The sequence below is a fragment of the Myodes glareolus genome, chromosome 2 (assembly GCF_982192425.1).
Source record: "Myodes glareolus chromosome 2, mMyoGla1.1, whole genome shotgun sequence".
In the NCBI taxonomy this organism is placed as follows: domain Eukaryota; kingdom Metazoa; phylum Chordata; class Mammalia; order Rodentia; family Cricetidae; genus Myodes; species Myodes glareolus.
This window is the reverse complement of record NC_142027.1, coordinates 51,234,194-51,253,191: the sequence shown is the minus strand read 5'-3', so window position 1 is coordinate 51,253,191 and position 18,998 is coordinate 51,234,194. Positions and strand designations below refer to the sequence as shown.

The following is an 18,998-nucleotide window of genomic DNA, read 5'->3' as shown; positions in this document are numbered from 1 at the left end:
AAAAAAAGGAACAGACCAGTACTGACTATGGAGAAAGTGGAATCTTCATGTGTTTGTTGATTGGAACATAAATTTATATATCGGCATTTTGGAAGACCAGTAAGAAGTTATTCAGAAATTTAAACCACATGACCTCAATTCTCCCACATAATACTCAAGAAGATTAAAACCATTAGTTCACAGAATTTGAAAATGAACGTCCATAACAACATATTTAATAGACAAAAGCAGAAACATTTCAAAATGCCCATTAACCAATCAGTGTATAAATGTATGTGATATAGCTATACAATGGGATAATGTTTAGCAATAAGGAATAAAGTACTGGCGTATGCTACAATGTGGATGAAGTTTGAATATATTAACTATGAGAAAACTAACCACAAAAGTCACATATCACACGATGCCATTTAATCTACAGACTAGGTGCACACACAGGAATATCAAGTGTGCTGGTGGCTTCCTGGAAGAAGGCAGGCGTATAGTTTGTTTTCTCCTGGGGTGGGAGGAGAGATGAAAATGTTCTGAGATTCGCTGATGATGGCTGTATAATTGTGAATGTACTTACATAAAGGATGAATTTTATGGCACATGAATTATATCTCAAAGCTGTTGTTTTCTAAAGTATAGAAAATATAATATTGTTCAAAGAAAAGAAGTCTGGTATATTTTAACCACTCAGATCTTCCATATACTACGCAGAAATACAAAATGGCAGTGAATCTGCGGACAAATTATATATCCAAAAAATTATATTTAAAAAATTTAATGACAGAAAAAAAGTTAAATGTAGAGCTAAGAAGATGGCTCGGTAGGTAAAGTTCTTGCCTTAAAAGTACAGGACCCGAATTCTAATCCATGGTACCCACGTAAGGCAGCCCTGTAATCTCAGGGCTCAGGAGGAAGAGGTAGGCAATCCCCAAACAGGCTAGTTATATTACCAAATCAGCAAATTCTAGATTCAAGGGAGAGACCGTACTTCAATATATAAGGAAGAGATAAAGTGACAAAGAAATCTGACCCGTTATTAAACTCTCACTTACACACACACACACACACACACACACACACACACACACACATATGTAGCATACACATCTGTAAAAAGAAAAAGTTCGATGTAAAAAAGTAGTCTACAGAACTGCATGCACAACCTCAGCGATGTTAACGCATGTGCAGCATTAATGAAGAGCCTCACCACTAACCCCACAGCTACACCAGGCACACACTGGCTTAAAGACAACATGGTACAGTGGCTAAGAGTACAGCCTGCAATCAGACTGTATGGATTCGACTGTGGGCTTTATCACTGACTCGAAAATCAAACTGATTAAATATGGGAGCAGCTTGGAAATCCCCGCCTGACACATACTAAGTCTCATTTAAGTGTTGATGATATCCGTGGCAATTATTAATTCTCTCAAATGACTTGAATACGACTTAGAGAATGTAATGACATTGCTCAAAGTGACATAAATAATAACGAAGAGAGCAGAAAACTGCCACTGAGAGTGTGACTGACTGACTATAAGGAACATGCTAAACCACTAAAAATGGATTAGCTCTGCTTGGCTCAAAACATGCAACTCTTTAAGAGGGAGGGAATTTTTATTTCAAATTATATTTAAAACATTACAGTTATTCATAGCTTATCTACTCTGCTCCATCTCAACTAGGAACAATTTTGTTATTAATTTCCTGTAAGGTTTCTTTTTCCCTCATTCATCCACTGCACTCATCAAATAACTTCAGAGTAGTTGCTAAGAGCCAGGCATCAAATAAAACAAGAGAAACAGTCCATACCCTCACAGAGGTGGGATTCGCAAAGGACCATAACAAAACCACTTGTTAAAAATAGAAAAAGTAAGCATAGATAGTCGATTCTTTATGTCAAGTACCTAGTACACGTGATGAAAAGCTACCTCCTCTCCTCAATTCCCTCCACAAAGTCGAGGCTGAAGATTAAGCATGAATAAGAGGAGTGGAAAGAAAATGTTCTGTGCAAGGGGGAAAGACCATTTTCAGAACTGTGTTCACTCTCAACAGCAACGTCTTGAAAGGGAGGCAAGCTTGAGAAAAGTCAAGAAGGCTGAGGGCCACAGCAATGTGAGCGCTATACTAAAGACCACGGGAAGCCCTTCCGGGCTTTGGGGGAGCAACGGGGGTGGAATTCTACCAGATTCACCTTAACAGTATGAAAAACTGGAGGGCAACCAAAACACTGTCCCTGCCATCAATTTTACCCAGCTACGGGGAGACAGATCTCATTTTCCTTCCTCCTGAGATTTTAATGGAGCCCACTCTTAAGGGCCCTCCCATACGAAGGCGAAGCTCCGACCTTCTCACACAACGCCAAGCGCCCTTGGGAGCAACTTCAGACTTCTGACTCCCAATTCCAAGCCTGCCCCAAACTCTCCAGCCGCCCCTTCTTCGAAACCCAGTCCTAACCGCAGTACTGAAAGGACACGCCCTGTCCCAACACCACGAGTACTCTGCCACTCCCTGGCAGGACAATAAACACCTGGAACACCGGACAGCCTCGGGGTTTTGCCGCCTGCGGGGCGCCCGAACGATCGCGCGTGCGCACGGAAGGGCGCCCCGCAGAGGGAGCACCCGGCCCTCCCCGGAAACGCGCTCCGGCTCTGCGAGGAGAGCTGCCGTGCGGCGCTGAGTACCCGGAAGACAGAGGCGCCGGCCGCTTCCCCTCGCCTTACGCGCGGACGTCAGGCCTGCCCCCTTCACCCAACCTGCCTTGCCGCTGGCCGACTGCTGCCTCCACCCCGACTAAAACTTCAGCCTCCTGAACCGCAGAGCCCGCCACAGGGGAACGCGGAAAGTGGCTTCCGGGATGTTGCCAGGGTTACCGAGCCCCGCCCCCACGCCGTTGCGTATATCCGGCGAGCCCCTCGGAGGCGTCCCAGAGGCCATGCCTGTGAATGACTGGGGCGGTGTTGTAGCTTGTCCTGCTTCCGTCCACTCGGAGCTCTGCGGGTCTATATACCGCACTTACTTGTTTTCACTTTTGTTCGTTTACTTAAAAATATTTCTTACCATCTACCAGTGTGCCAAACGCGCTGGGTTCACTAGGAACTAAGAACGGACCCGGCCCTGAGAAAGTTTATAGCACCGTAGCAGAAAGCTATTGACAGAAACGGTTACGGTGGAAACAGTGGCAAATGCTAAGGAAGAACCATACAAACTAGATAATGCCCCTACAGGAATATTTTTACTTCTCAGAAAAGCTGAAATTGAAGGAGAAGTAGATCATCAAAGGAGAAAGAGCATTTCTACCGAGGAAATTAGCTCCGCAAAGATGTATGTCAAATTGCAACGAATGCGTAGAAGTTGAGAGAACTTGATGGTTGTGCTTGGCGGACTGGAACCAGGATGTGTATAACTTCGCTGATCGTGTTAAGGACTTTACTTGGTAACTTCCTTTGTAGCTCCTGACTTTTCATTGTTAAGAAAGAGTTACACATGGATCAATAGGTGTATATTCAGTCATCTAGGTGCAAGGAACCGCCCTCGGAGACTCCCCACTCTGTTTTGGTGTGGATGTGTTAGTCAACATAACATCCCTTCCTCTCCAAATTGCTGCAGTCACCTGGCGAATGCCCGTGCTGACTTTAAATTCGTGCCCATTAATTTTAGGTAGGCCCCTATTGATTGAACATTTTGTTACAGGTTCCTGCTTCATTAATTCTCTCACTCCCCTCGATGATTGTGGTATACTTTCTTATTTATCTCCTTCTCTAACCTCATAGCAGCCTATGGTCTTGCTTCTTATTTCATTGGTAATTTTAAGAAAACTTCTAGACGGATTTCCGTGAGTTCAAGGCCAGCCTGATCTTACAAGAGCTAGTTCCAGGATAGCTAGGACTGTTACACAGAGAAAACTTGTCTCGAAAAAACAAAAAGAGAAAGGGAGAGAAAGAGAAAAGAAAGAGAAAGAGGAGGAGGAGGAAGAGAGGAGAAGAAGGAGGAGGAAAAGAAAACTTCTATCAGCTTCCATCACTTCTTCAGTCCTCCGACATATTTATCCACAGACTTCATCTTTTCCTTCAGCTTCAGAAACTCAATGAAATGTGAGCACACACACACATAAAAGAAAACTACAAAGTGGATAATAAATTGATCAAAAACAGTGATATAGAAAAATCTAAAAATTAGACGTACCTAAAGACAAAAATAAAGATACTAACAATTTCTCTTTAGAAACAAAACTAGACAGTAGACCAATAACGTTCATTCTATTTCCTTCTTAGTTTTACTGTTTTCTTTGTAGATAAATAGCAAAATTGTATATCTATATAATATATATAGTAAATTTTGTCTTGAGTTTATGTATTTTATACATATTAAAGAAAATTACATTTTCTTTAGAACAATAACAAACTAATTCTGAAATTCTTGTGAAAATATGGAAAGACCTAGAATAACCAAACAAAAACAAAATAAAAGGGACAAAATTTGATTTTGATTCTATGCCTGATTTTATTTAAGACTTATTATAAAGGTTTTAGTAATCATAATGTCATGATATTGGTAGACAGTCAATTCAAATATATCAATGAAGTAAAGCAAAACTCAAAGTCACACAAAGGTAGAAAATTACTGTTTCACAAAAGTAACACAGTGGAGAAAGATTTTAAATGAATCTTTCTGGCATTGTTTTATCTCCATATGAAAAAATGGAACTAGACTTATACCTACCACATTCAAGAAATTACCTGAAAAATAGTTATTGTTGTGGGAGTAACTTCCGCTGCCTCAACCAATAGTCGCTGAAGCACGAGCCCACAGTGCGGTGGGGAGCCCCTTCAGCTCCGTCAGCCAATAGTCGCCGAAATACCAGCCCACTGGGGCGTGGTATATTTCTCTTTTAAAAAGAGCCACAGATCCCGGATCAGGCCCTCTTGGTTCCAGTGCTTGGTCCCAGCTCCTGCTCCCAGCTCCTGCTCCTGGCTCCTGCAACTAGGCTCCCTTCCTGACGGTTTATGGTGTATGTAAGTTTTACCCCCCAAAATAAATAACCCCTTAAAACATAACTGGTGTGGGATTGATTCGCCAATAAGTTATAGGGTTGAAGATATGGCTTCACTAGTAAAGTACCTCCTGCCTAGAAATGAAGACCCGAATTCCATCTCCAAGCCAGGCATAGTGGTGTGCTCTTGTAAACTGTGCTGGTTAATTTTAAATGTCATCTTGTCACAACCTAGCATTACCTGAGAACAAACAGAGCCTCAACTGAGGAATTACGTAGATCAAAATTGCTTGTTGGCAGTCTGTGGGGTATTGCCTTGATTACTAATTGGTGTAAACAGGCCTAGCCCACTCTGGGTAGCACCATACCTAAGCAGGTGGTCCTGAACTGTATGAAAAAGATAGGTTAGTATAAACCAGCCTGCAAGCCAGCTAACAAGCATCATTGTCAATGTTCCTGCTGTGCTTCTTGTCTGTAAAGTGAGTTCCAAGGTCTGAGACTGTGCCACGTGGAAGAGCAAGAATGACAACTTTCAAGGTTCTGCCTTGAAGTCCTACCGTGACTTCCCTCAATGGTGAGATGCAGTCTGGAACTGTAAACCAAATAAACCCTTTCTTCCTCTATGTTACTTTTAATTGGGGTATTTTATCAAAGTAATGGAAACTAGAACATAATCCTAGTGCTGGGGAGGCAAAGATAGGTGGACCCCTGGAGCTCGCTAGCTAGCCAGTCCAATTGAATAGGGCTCCAGGTTCAGTGAGCAATCCTGCACATGCCTTTACGTCCAGTACTTAGGAGGCTGAGACAGGCAGATCTCTGTGAGTTCGAGGCCAATCTGATCTACCAAGCAAGTTCCAGGACAGCCAGTGACACACAGAAAAACCCTGTCTTGAAAAAAAAAGGTGGATAAAGATGTCTGACATTGACCTCTGGACTCCACATACACAGGCACGCACACATACATGCACACAGACACACAGTTATGCATGCACAGACACATACACACAATTTATTGAAAAACTAAACGTAAAATCTAAAACTGTAAGTCAGAAAACATTGAAGAAAATATGTGGATTGGGCAAACATAATCCATGAAAGATAATTTAAATTTCATCAAAATTTAATTTTTCTTTCCACACTTTTTCTTTTTTTTCTCATTAAACTTGTTTTAATAGGTCTCAAAATTCTGTGACAGATTTTTGGTCAAGTTGTTTCCATTAAAAAGTACTGATTTTGAAAACGAATAATTTAAAACTGCCACACACACACACACACACACACACACACACACAAAATGGTCCACAAAACATTCTCCTTTCCTTCTGAAGGTTTTGCGATGCATTGCTGTCATTAACTAGTCTTTTACTATTAAGCTTAAATGGCCAATTGAGACAAACAGTTCTTTTTTTTTTAAAAGTAATTTTATTAAATTATAAAAGTTTCCATTTCCGCCCCTCCTCCCAACACCCTCCCACTTCCCCCACTCCCTCTCCTCCTCCCTCTCCATCCCTAAGAGCAGTCAGGGTTTCCTGCCCTGTGGGAAGTTCAAGTTCCTCCCCCCTCCCTCCAGGTCCAGGAAGGTGAGTATCCAAACAGACTGGATCCCCAAAATCCAGTATATGCAGAGGAAACAAGTCCCAGTGTCATTGTCAATGGCTTTTCAGAAAGACTCCGGGCCAGCCACATTCAGAGAATCCAGCCACATTCAGAGAATCTGGTTGGATCACGTCCTCGTTCAGTCCCAGTCCAACTGGCCTTGGTGAACTCTCATTAGGTCAGTCCCCTTGTATCAGTGGGTGATCGCATCCCTCGCAGTCCTGATTTACTTTTTCATTTTCTTCCTCCTTCTGCTCCTCATTTGGACCTTGGGGGGCTCAGTCCGGTGCTCCAATGTGGGTCTCCATCTGTATCGCCATCCATCGTCGGATGAAGGTTCCCTCTGGTCATGCCTTCTTTGCTCATGTTCTCTTTCCTTCTGCTTCTCGTTTGTACCTAGGGAGTTAAGTCCAGTGTTCCAATGTGGGTCTCTGTCTCTATCTCCATCCATTGCCAGATGAAGGATCTATGGTGATACAAACCCCTCATCAGACAAAGGTCTGATCTCCAAAATATACAAAGAACTCAAGAAACTAGACACTAAAACTCTAATTAACCCAATTAAAAAATGGGGTACTGATCTGAACAGAGAATTTACAACAGATGAACTTCGAATGGCCAAAAGGCGCTTAAGGTCATGCTCAACCTCCTTAGCAATCAGGGAAACGCAAATCAAAACAACTTTGAGATATCATTTTACACCTGTCAGAATAGCCAAACTCAAAAACACCAATGATAGCCTATGCTGGAGAGGATGTGGAATGAGGGGAACACTCATCCATTGTTGATGGGAATGCAAACTTGTGCAGCCACTGTGGAAATCAGTGTGGCGGTTTCTCAGGAAACTGGGAGTCAACCTCCCTCAGGACCCAGCAATTCCACTCTTGGGAATATACCCTAGAGATTCCCTAACATACTACAAAAGCATTTGTTCAACTATGTTCATAGCAGCACTATTTGTAATAGCCAGAACCTGGAAACAACCTAGGTGCCCCTCAATAGAAGAATGGTTAAAAAAGGTGTGGAACATATACACATTAGAGTTTTACTCAGCGGTAAAAAACAATGACATCTTGAATTTTGCATGCAAATGGATGGAAATAGAAAACGCTTTACTGAGTGAGGTAAGCCAGACCCAAAAAGAGGAACACGGTATGTATTCACTCATAAGTGGATTCTAACCATAATTAAAGGTCTTTGAGCCTATTATTCGTGATCCTAGAGAAGCTAAATAAGAAGATGAACCTGATGAAGATTATTTAGCTATCCGCCAGGAGATAGGAAATAGACAAGAGTCCCAGGTAACCTCGGGTGCATGGGGGGGTGGGAGGGTTGTTGGAAGGGGAGAGGGTTAGAGAGAAGGGAGTAGGGGAGGAATGGGGAAAGCTCAGTGGACCGGGGTGGCAGGGAGGAAGGATGAATATGGGATCAGGGAAGAATATATTTCAAATAAGGGAGTCATTTTAGGGTTTACAGGAGACTTGATTATATATGGGATCCCAGGTCCAAGGAGAGATCCCCAGATTGTTCTCTGGACAGAGGAGAGGGTGCCTGAACCAGCCTTGGCCCATAACCATACTGATGAATATTTTGCTTATCACCATAGATCCTTCATCTGGAGACAAACAGTTCTGAGGTTGTTCTTCCACCACTGATTAAGACTGGCCTGGCAGGTGTTAGGAGTAATATTCATTTAGCCTTCTGAGCTTTCTGGGCAGACTTGGTGACCTTGCCAGCTCCAGCAGCCTTCTTGTCCACAGCAACTGTCTGCCTCATGTCACAAACAGCAAAACAACCCAGTGGGAGGATAGTCAGAGAAGTTCTCAACACACATGGGCTTGCGAGGAACCATATCAACAATGGCTGCATCACCGGATTTCAAGAATTTAGAACCATCTTCCAACTTCTTGCCAGAAAGACGATCAATCTTTTCTTTAAGCTCAGCAAACGTGCATGCTAGGTGAGCTGTGTGACAATCTAGTACAGGAGCATAGCCAGCACTAATTTGGCCTGGGTGGTTCAGGATAATCACCTGAGCAGTGAAGCCAGCAGCTTCCATTGGTGAGTCATTTTTGTTATCACCAGCAACGTTGCCCCGTTTAACGTCTTTGACAGACACGTTCTTCACATTGAAGCCCACATTGTCCCCAGGAAGAGCTTCACTCAAAGCTCCATGGTGCATTTCAACAGACTTTACTTCTGCTGTCACATTGACTGGAGCAAGGGGCATCACCATGCCAGGTTTTAAAATATCGGTCTCCACTCGGCCCACAGGGACAGCCCCAATACCACCAATTTTATAGACATCCTGGAGGGTCAGTCACAGAGACTTGTCAGTTGAACGAGTTGGTGGCAGGATACAATCCAAAGCTTCCAACAGGGTGTTCCCACTGGCACTACCATCTGGCATGCACTTCTGGCTTACACCCTGGGAGTGAAACAGCTAATTGTTGGTGTCAACAAAATGGTTTCCACAGAGCCACCCTACAGCCAAAAGAGATACAAGGAAATTGTTAAGGAAGTCAGCACCTACATTAAGAAAATTGGCTACAACCCTGACACAGTAGCATTTGTGCCAACTTCTGGTTGGAATGGTGACAACATGCTGGAGCCAAGTGCTAATATGCCTTGGTTCAAGGGATCCACACCTTTTCTTAAGAAATCAAAAACTCCAAAGACTAGATTTAAAAAAAAAATCTTTCCGAAGAATATATCAATTAAAGACTTATATTTTAGTACATATTAAGAGCTCTCCAAAACTCAACAATAATAAACAGATAAGGTGTCTGGAGCCTACTGTGTGATCCAATCATTCTAATTCTGTATCTTTACCAAAAAGGGAGAAAATATATGGTTACGAAGATTTATGCATGCAACAGCTTAATTTGCCATAGCCAAATGCTATTATCCCAGATGAACACTCACCAACAGGTGAATGGAAAAACACATTATTGTATATCTACACAAGGAAACACTGTTCAGCAAGAAATATTATCAAACTATTGCTACAATAGCCTTGATGTATCTCATTTTATTATGCTGAGTGAAAGAAGTCAAATAAATAATGTAGAATCTATGGTTCCCTGTTGGCTGAGTTTACTGCCCTGCCCAGTTCCCACTGCCGTTTAGTCCCAAAAAAAATCACAGAGGCCTACATTAATCATAAACTGATTGGTCCAGTAGCTCAGGCTTCTTATTATTTAATTCTTATAACTTGTATCAGCCCATAATTCTTGTCTGTGTTAGTCACATGACTCAGTACCTTATTCAGCAAGGCAGTCATATCTTGCTTCCTCTATGCCTGGGTCATCACTGCAGACTGAAACTTCCCTCTTCCCAGAATTCTCATTGCCCTGCCTCTACTTCCTGCCTGGTTGCCCCACCTCTACTTCCTGCCTGTCTACTGGCCAGTCAGTGTTTATTAAACAAGTACAAGAAACAAATCTTTACAGGGTAAAAATATTGTCCCACAGCAGTTCCCTTTCTATAAAACTTGGGAAAAATGAAAACTGACTGTCAAGAGTGAGTGACAAGAGGTAAGTAGTTGCTAGGGAACAGAAAGGAGTCAGTAAGAGATACAAGAGTTTGGTATGAAGGAAGAAGGAAACTTTGAAAAAGGATGGATATGATCCTATAATTGTGGCTTCACAGATATGTGTATATAAACAGGTGTTGTGTGTGAAACATTAAATTATATGTTTTAAACAAGTGAAAATTGATACACGTCATTTGTACTTCAATCAAGTTATTTATTTGTCATTCTTTGGCTAATCTACCTATGCTCCCAAACCATAAGACACCCTGCTATTCATCAAATCCCTCTTCAGCCTCCCCAGCCAATACCTAACCAGAAAATCCCTGACACCTTCCCTTTCCTTCACTGTAAAACTTTTCCACTCTCCAGCCTTTCTTTTTTCACTTTTTAAACATTTTCATGCTTTATTGTTGTTGTGGAAATCAAACTCAGTGTCTTTCTTCTGGTAGATAAGTGTTCTACCACAGTAGAACTCTAGGATAACCCTGAAGACATTTCTGACGACTCTGAGGCCATTTTTGAGGCCTCTCAGCATTAGTGTTTTCCCCCACTGAGAACCTAACAACTGCACCTGCACATACTAGAATGTTGGGAACTTTCCATCTCCCTGAGTCCTTGTGAGTGTTCTCCAAATAGAGCTTCATTCCTGGAATTGGGACAAAATAACCCACAGATGTCCACAGATGTTTTGAGTCAGTCCCTGGGAAGGGGGCAAAGTGACCCTCATATGTTCCCTCTTACCTCACCTGATCTGGCAACCGCTCTCCAGCCAATTATTGGTAATAGCCCTTTGATTAAGCCAATTCCAATAGTTTTAAAAAACCCAAGATTCCTCACCCCTTTGTTTCTATGGCTTTTTGCTTTAAAAATAGCTTGTAACAGTCATTTGGGGTCTTTTGCTTCTCGAATGCTGAAAGACCCTGTCATGACAGAATTAAATCCTCATGCTTTTACATCAACTGTGGTGTGAGAGTGGTCTCTTGGAGCAACTCCTCCTCAGTGATTGAACTTCAGGGTCCAACACCACTAAGTCACAGCTCTGGTACCTTCTCTGACTTCCCTGACTTTGAGAGTCTTTACCGAATGCAGCCGTGTTGGCTGGATGTTTTGCTGTGCTGAACTGAATCAACGGCATCTTCTTATTCTCAACTGAAGTTGGTCGAGAAGTCTTCAATTAAAAAAAAGTAAGCCACAAGTTTGTTAGTTTCAACCTTTTATAATAAAAAGGTGAGTTTTAAAAGCACAAACATGTCACTTTCAACCTTTTATAAAAAAAAGAAGTTGAGAAAGAATACAAACATGTTTATTTTAACCTTTCCTTAAATGTCTTTCAGCCATTTTAGATTCATCTGTTGAGAGTTCTCTGTTTAGATCTGTACTCCACTTTTTATTGGGTTATTTGTTCTTTTGATGACCAATTTTTTTGAGTTCTTTGCGTATTTTGGAAATCAGACCTCTGTCTGATGTGAGGTTAGTGAAGATCTTTTCCCATTCTGTAGGCTGTCATTTTGTATTGTTGACCATGTCCTTTGCTTTATAGAAACTTTCCAGTTTCAGGAGGTCCCATTTATTGTTTCTCTCAGTGTCTGTGTTGCTGGAATTATATTTAGGAAGTGGTCTCCTGTGCCAATGCGTTCAAGTGTACTTCCCACTTTCTCTTCTATGAGGTTCAATGTGGCTGGCTTTATGTTGAGGTCTTTAATCCATTTGGACTTCAGTTATGTGCATGGTGATAGATAAGGATCTATTTTCATTCTTCTACATGTTGATATCCAGTTATGCCAGTACCATTTGTTAAATATGCTTTCTTTTTCCATTTGATATTTTTTTGCTTCTTTGTCAAAAAACAGGTGTTCAAATATGTATAGATTTATATCCAGGTCTTCTATTCGGTTCCATTGGTCCTCCTGTCTGTTTTTATGCCAATACCAGACTGTTTTCAGTACTTTAGCTCTGAAATAGAGTTTGAAATCAGGGATTGTGATGCCTCCAAAAGTTCTTTTATTGTATAGGATTATTTTGGCTATCCTGGCTTTTTTTGCTTTTCCAAATGAAGTTGAGTACCATTCTTTTGAGGTCTGTGAAGAATTTTGATGGAATTTTGATGAGCATTGCATTGAATCTGTAGATTGCTTTTGGTAAAATTGCCATTTTTACTATGATTCTGCCTACCCAAAACCATGAGAAATCTTTCCACTTTCTGGTGTCTTCTTCAATTTCTTTCTTCAAAGATTTAAAGTTCTTGTCATACAAGTCTTCCACTTGTTTGGTTAGAGTTTCTCTGAGATATTTTATGCTATTTGGGGCTATTGTTAAGGGTGATGTTCTCTGATTTATTTCTCAGCCCATTTATCCTGTGTACAGGAGAGCTACTGATTTTCTTGAATTAATCTTGTATCCTGTTACATTACTGAAAGTATTTATGAGTTGTAGAAGTTCCTTGGTAGAATTTTTGGGATGGTTTATGTAAACTATCACTTCAGCAGCAAAAAGTGAGAGTTTGACTTTTTCTTGTCCGATTTATATCCCCTCGATCTCCTTTTGTTGTCTTATTGCTCTAGCAAGGACCTCAAGAACTATATTGAATAGATATTGAGAGAGTGGACAACCTTGTCTTGTTCCTGATTTCAGTGGGATCGCTGGGAGTTTCTATCCATTTAGTTTGATGTTGGCTATTTCCTCGCTGTGTATTGCCTTTATTATGTTTAGATATGTTCCTTGTATCCCTCTCCAAGACCTTTGTCATGAAGGGATGTTGTATTTTGTCAAAAGCTTTTTCGGCATCGAATGAGATGATGTGGTTTTTATTTTTCAGCTTGTATATATGGTGGATTACTTTGACAGATTTTCATACGTTGAACCATCCCTGCATCTCTGGGATGAAACCAACTTGATCATCATGGATGATGGTTCTGATGTGTTCTTGGATTCAATTTGCCAGTATTTTACTTAGTATTTTTGCATCAATGTTCATGAGTGAGTTTGGTCTGTAATTCTCTTTCTTAGTAATTTCTTTCTGTGGTTTGGGTATCAACATAATTGTAGACTCATAAAAAGAGTTTGGCAATGTTCCTTCTGTTTCTATTGTGTGGAATAATTTGAAGAGTATTGGTATTAATTCTTCCATGAAAATCTTGTAGAATTCTGAACTGAAACCATTTGGTAGTGGCCTTTTTTTGGTTGGGAGACTTTTTATGCCTGTTTCTATTTCTTCAGCAGTTATAGGTCTGTTTAATGTGCTTATTTGGTCTTGATTTAATTTTGGTAAGTGATATACATCCAGAAAGTTGTCCATTTCCTTTCAGTTTTTCAGTTTTGTGGAGTACAGGTTTTTGAAATATGACCTGATAATTCTCTGTATTTCCTCTGTGTCTGTTGTTATGTCCTCCTTTTCATTTGTGATTTTGTTAATTTGGATATTCTTTCTCTGCCTTTTGGTTAGTTTGGATAAAGGTTTGCCTATTTTGTTGATTTTCTCGAAGAACTAACTTTTTGTCTCATTGATTCTTTGCATTGTTTTCTTTGTTTCTATTTTGTTGATTTCATCTCTCAATTTGATTATTTCTTTCCATCTAGTTCTCTTGGGTGAGTTTGCTTCTTTTTGCTCTAAAGTTTTCAAATGTTCTGTTAATTCACTAGTCTGGGATTTTTCCAGGTTATTTATGTAGGCGTTTAGAGCTATGAACTTGCCACTTAACACTGCTCTCATTATGCCCTATAAATTTGGGTATGTTGTGTGGTCATTTTCATTTAAATTTAGGAAGTCTTTAATTTTTCCCTTTATTTCTTCCTTGACCCATTGATGATTCAGGTGAGCACTGTTTAATTTCCATGTATTTGTGTGCTTTCTGGAATTAGTATTGCTGCTGATTTCTAGTTTTAAGCCATGGTGATCTGATAAGATACATGGGTGCCCCGCACTACCGTCTCGCCCGCAAGAACGACGCGGGACACTTAGGATTCTTCTGCAGTAAAGCTTTATGCGTCTTGAGAGGGAGAGCATAAGCTTACATGGCGGAGACCCCGAATGAGGGGAACCCAGCCCTTATAAAGGAAACAGTCCTCGCTTCTGATGTGTCACTCTTGGATTGGTTCACTGCCCATTATCCCAGATGATGCCTCGGGAGTAGGCAGGGACGCAGCGGTCAAGCACGTGCGCTGGGATTAAAGGTGTGTGCTACATCACCTTGAACTCACAGAGATCTGCCTGTCTCTGCCTCCCAGGCAATGGGACCAAAGGCGTATACTACCACGCCTTGAGGTCACAGAGGTCAATCTGCCTCTGTCTCCCAGGCATCAGGACTAAAGGCGTGTACCGCCACACCTTGGGGTCACAGAGGTCAATCTCTACCTTTGTTCCTAGAAGCAACGGAGAATGTGGTCCGGCCCTCCACACATGGGGTTATTCCAATGTTTTTGTTTCTGTTGAGGTTTGGTTTATTACCGAGTATGTGGTCAATTTTTGAGAAGGTTCCATGAGGTTCTGGGAAGAAGGTATATTCTTTTCTGTTTGGATGGAATGTTCTATAGATGCCTATTAAGTCCATTTCAGTCATAACATCTGTTAGTTCCCTTATTTCTGTTAATTTTTTGCCTGATTGACCTGTCCAGTCAATTGGTCGTGTCTCAGCACCCACACGACCTCTCATAAGGGTCTGGAACTCCACTCTCAGAAGACCAGGTGAGAGGGGAGTGTTGAAGTCTTGCTGTTGTAGGGTCTCTAGATTTTACTGGTGAGAAAAAAAACCAGTATGTGTATATTATCTCAGACATTTCATTAAAGAAAATGCTACTTGCAGTTGTAAAACATGAAGTCAGTGATGGCATGCTGGAGTTTCACTGCTGCGTTTCCTGATGACAGTACCTAGTAAGACTTCTTTCAATGAGACACAAAAGCAGTTTTATTTGGTTTTTGTTTTGTTTTGCATTACACTGGGCATAGCTTACCTATTTTTTAAAAAAAACCAAAAACTTTTATTGATTCTTTGTGGATCTCTCATCATGCATTCTAATCCCACTTAGCTCCTTGTCTCCTCACATTTGCCCTTTGTCCTTGCAACCTTCCCCTCCCCCACCTCAAACCAAAATTAAATTTAAGAGAAAACCCAAAATGAAACAAAACAAAACAAAAAATAAAATTTTAAATAGAAGAGGAAGAATCTTGTTGTGGAAGCTATAGTGGCCCATTGAGTCCATTCATCTTTGCTTGCAAGTGTTCATTACCCTGATGCATTGATCTGGTGTGATGAAAATAAGGGAAGGCTTTGGAAGGCTCTGATTGGCTCCTGGTACAGAGACACTGAGGGCAGGCCAGAAGCAGTGTACCATGTTGGGAGCTTGCTGGCCTCTGATGAACCCATGTGGAAATCAGGACAAAAGCCAACTGACTCACTGTACCAGTTCCCAGAGTCTGTACCACTTGCTGCCAAGGTTATGGTTTTTGCCTTCTGGGTTGTTTGCTGTTAAGGCTGGCTTCCTGAGCTGACTGCTACAGAAAGTATTCTCCAGGTTACACAGCCAATGGCCGTTTGGACATTCTGTCTTCACTGTGAGGTTTTAGCATTGTTAATATTAAAAGTGATGGGGCTGGAGAGATGGCTCAGAAGTTAAGAGCACTGTCTACTCTTCCAGAGGCCCTGGGTTTGAGTCTCAGCACCCACACAACTGCTCATAAGGGTCTGGAACTCCACTCTCAGAAGACCAGGCACCAGGAACGCACATGCCGCACAGACATACATGAAGACAAAACACTCAAACACAGAAAAGTGAATAAATATTTTTAAGTGACTGCCTGATAGGATACATTTTTTAACTATTAGCCTGCACTCATACAATAATATTCACAGACTAATACTCGTTCATAAACCATTCCATTTTTTAAATATACTGCTAAGTGCATTCTTCCTCCTTATCCTTATGATAACTTGTGACTCTGAGATGACAATTAGCCTAGCTCATTCAGTGGATTGTGGTGGTCCAGCCTCGATGGGTTCATATGTTTCAGGGCAGGGCGTGTAGATTAGAAATGTTAGGCAGAAAAGACAGAGACACAAAAGAAATATACAGAGACACAGAGTAGAGTTGGAAGGGCAACCCAGTGAACACTGAATCTGCCCGCTTTTATTTTCCATATGCTTTATATACCCCAAACCAAAAGGGGGAGGAAGGCAGAAGACTGCTTTACCAAGATACAAAGAACAAGCAATAATTACCTCTTCAATACCCGACACATCAAGTAACTATATCCTAAGCTAAGTATTCTGTTGTTTAGGCAGGAAATGAAGCAACCACACCTTAGGCCAAGCATCCTGTAGGCAGCCACACCCTGGGTCAAACCTCCTGACAATAACCTTGAAGGGGCAAGAGTAGGTCTGAATTCTCTGACCTTTAGTCGAGGTAGAACGGATCCTCTTCTGTGGATGAGGGCTAGACTCAGGATTATCATAGTACAGAATCGTACATCATCTGTATCTCCAATTTCTAGTACACAGACCACCTATATTAATTAAAAAAAGTACTTTTTATTTAGTACTAACTTCATACGATGATCCAAAGATCTTTTCAGTTGCGTCTAATTGTAGAGCTGTTCTCTGTGAATCAAAGTCAAATTCCAGAAGGAAGGATGATTTTACCTGGTTTGTCCAAACGGATGTGGTGGAATGAGAACCGTGATGGTTTGTGCTGGCGGCTCAAGCTAAGGGCGTGCAGAGGCCACACCCGCATTCTCCTCTATTAGGATAAAACAGAGTGTTTTCAGTTGCATTTAACTGCATAGCTGTTTTCTGTGGATAAAAGTCAAATTCTAGATGGATAAAACCTTGAAAGATCCTTCGAAAGGTCATAGTTCCCTTTGCATACCTGCAAAGCCGTCATGTGGAAGAATTGACTTTATTCCTGTGGCTCTAGAGGGCAGGACTCAGTGAATGGGAGGAAGGCTGATTTCATCTGAAAGTATGAATTATCTTTCTAATAAGGAGATGTTAGACCGCAAAAGAACCTGTGAGATGCCTGTTTCCAGGTCCCATAAAGTTTGAGGCGGAGTCTTCAAGTCAAAGACTGTTTGAACTGGCTACTGCAGCGAACCTCAAAGGCCTTCAGATTAAATTTCATTGAACTTTGCAGAAGTGGCATAAATATTTTCAATGCTGCAGTTTAAAGTCACCCCAATTCTGGCTCATTGTGCGGTGTTTCTCAAGAACCTCGAGGGTGAGTTTGGCACACCTTTGAAATCACAGCACTTGGAAGATTGAGGAGGAAAGATCTCGAGTTCAAGGCCAGTATGGACTATACAGTAAGACCCTACCAAAAAAAAGGGGGGGGGGAAGGAAAGAAAGAAAAAATTAAATTAAAAAGAACAAAAATGCAACTTAGAATCCTAAAAATTCTTCCAGAATCGGAAACAAAATATTGCCAAATTCAAAGGCTCAAAAGGTTTGGGTGGAAAGAAAAGGTATCTGCCTAAATATGGCCACTGAATCCTGGTTGATCCCTTACGGAAGCAGTCTTGAGGCTGAGCTGCGGACTGTTCTCTTAATCATATATATTTTTTTGTAGCTGTGCATATTTACATACACGCACATATGGCAAGGGAGAGATGACGTTGAGTCTCTGTGGAGAGCAAGAGTAATAAGGAAATCACAGGTGTCTGAGAAGGGCTTCTGTGAGAGCAGGGCGCATAGCCAGGCATTTCACACCTGCAAGAGTCCTGCAGGTAGAGCGGAAAGGCAAACGGGGCACCCCCTTGAGAGGGCACACTCTTTTGCTTTCTGTTCGCTTGCCTGCAGCTAGAGAGCATATTCATTATATCTTGCACCCGATTTCCTCCTTGATGGCCAGTCACATAGATTCTTCTAGACTAGCAGCTACTTCTCTGAGGGGTTTGTTATTGTTTTGCGGTTAAGAGGGAAGAGATCAGTGAAAATTCTCTCTGGTAAGTGGAGGGTTCTCAGCGATGAGGAGAGGAAGACTTCAAAGCCGAAGGGGAAAGCAGCCTTCGCTGGTCCCCACGTCTCGCGGTACCCCTACTCCATACGCGTGACCTCCTTTGGAGACCCCAGGTGGCACATCAGTATTTGATCTGCTCCTCTCCAGACTGCTGTGGGCGTTCGGTCACACACCACCCAGCTGCTGAAGCCGGAGCCCAGCCCCGCAGGCGACTTTGGAAGGACCACCTCCGTGCTCGCCCCCTGCTCGGGCTGCTTGTGTTTCCGGGCCCCCGGGGCGAGGCGCCCACCATGCTCGGTTGCCCACGGCTGGCGCTGCTCTGCGCGCTGCCCTGGCTCCTGCGGGCGGCGGTCCCCGGCCACCCCGGAGAGCCCTTTGCCCAGTCCACAGAGCTGCTCCGTGATCCCCGCGACCCCGCCAGGGCCGCCGACTTTGATCATGTCTACAACGGGGTGGTGAACCTCAGCACCGAGCACATCTACTCCTTCAACCACACCACCCACCCTGGCCAGGTAAGAAGCTCGCTCCCTAGGCTGACTCAAACTTCAGAGATCGCCGAGCCCCCTCGGTACCTCTGGCTGCACCCAGGAAGAAGCAAGGGAGACTTCGGAGACCTGGAAACCCTCTCCCCGCCTCTCTCTTGTGAGGCAATCGTTACCCTGCCCCAGCGTCGGCACCAGCTTCGGGCACCTCTAGGTTTCCTCGCTCCCACCCCAGCCTGATCGCTGCCATTCTTGAGCTTTGCAGAGGCGCTGAGACCCGCATCCTCTGCGGATTCTAGCTCAGGCTGGGCCTTTCTCCAGGATGTTTGGGTGGCTACGTTCGCGGGAGGACTGAGGAGGGCGGGGGAGGACAAACCTGTTCCTAATCCGGTGCGGACCCTTCTGTTTTATGGCATACGGGGACGAAACCTGAAATGAAAAGCGTGTCAGAGTGGAC

At 42.5% G+C, this 18,998-nt stretch overlaps 2 protein-coding genes and 1 pseudogene across 4 annotated transcripts in view; 1 reads left to right on the top strand and 2 right to left on the bottom strand.

Moving 5' to 3' along the window:
- Window positions 1-2,858, bottom strand: part of Spice1 (spindle and centriole associated protein 1) — a 46,874-nt gene extending 44,016 nt beyond the window's left edge. The window contains exon 1 of one of the 2 annotated variants that reach the window (XM_048422471.3): window positions 2,752-2,858. The gene's annotated coding sequence lies outside the window, so the exon portion shown is untranslated. Of the gene's footprint in view, window positions 1-2,521; window positions 2,632-2,751 lie in introns of those variants that run through there. The other variant, XM_048422472.3, reaches the window with a different exon arrangement.
- Window positions 2,859-8,206: 5,348 nt separating this feature from the next.
- On the bottom strand, window positions 8,207-11,250 carry LOC125392710 (elongation factor 1-alpha 1 pseudogene; annotated as a pseudogene).
- Window positions 11,251-17,738: 6,488 nt separating this feature from the next.
- Sidt1 (SID1 transmembrane family member 1) overlaps window positions 17,739-18,998 on the top strand; it is a 91,996-nt gene continuing 90,736 nt past the window's right edge. The window contains exon 1 of one of the 2 annotated variants that reach the window (XM_085685594.2): window positions 17,739-18,571. In XM_085685594.2, the coding sequence (XP_085541720.2) occupies window positions 18,350-18,571 (222 nt within the window). In that variant the 5' untranslated portion in view covers window positions 17,739-18,349. The remainder of the gene's footprint in view (window positions 18,572-18,998) is intronic. The other variant, XM_085685595.2, reaches the window with a different exon arrangement.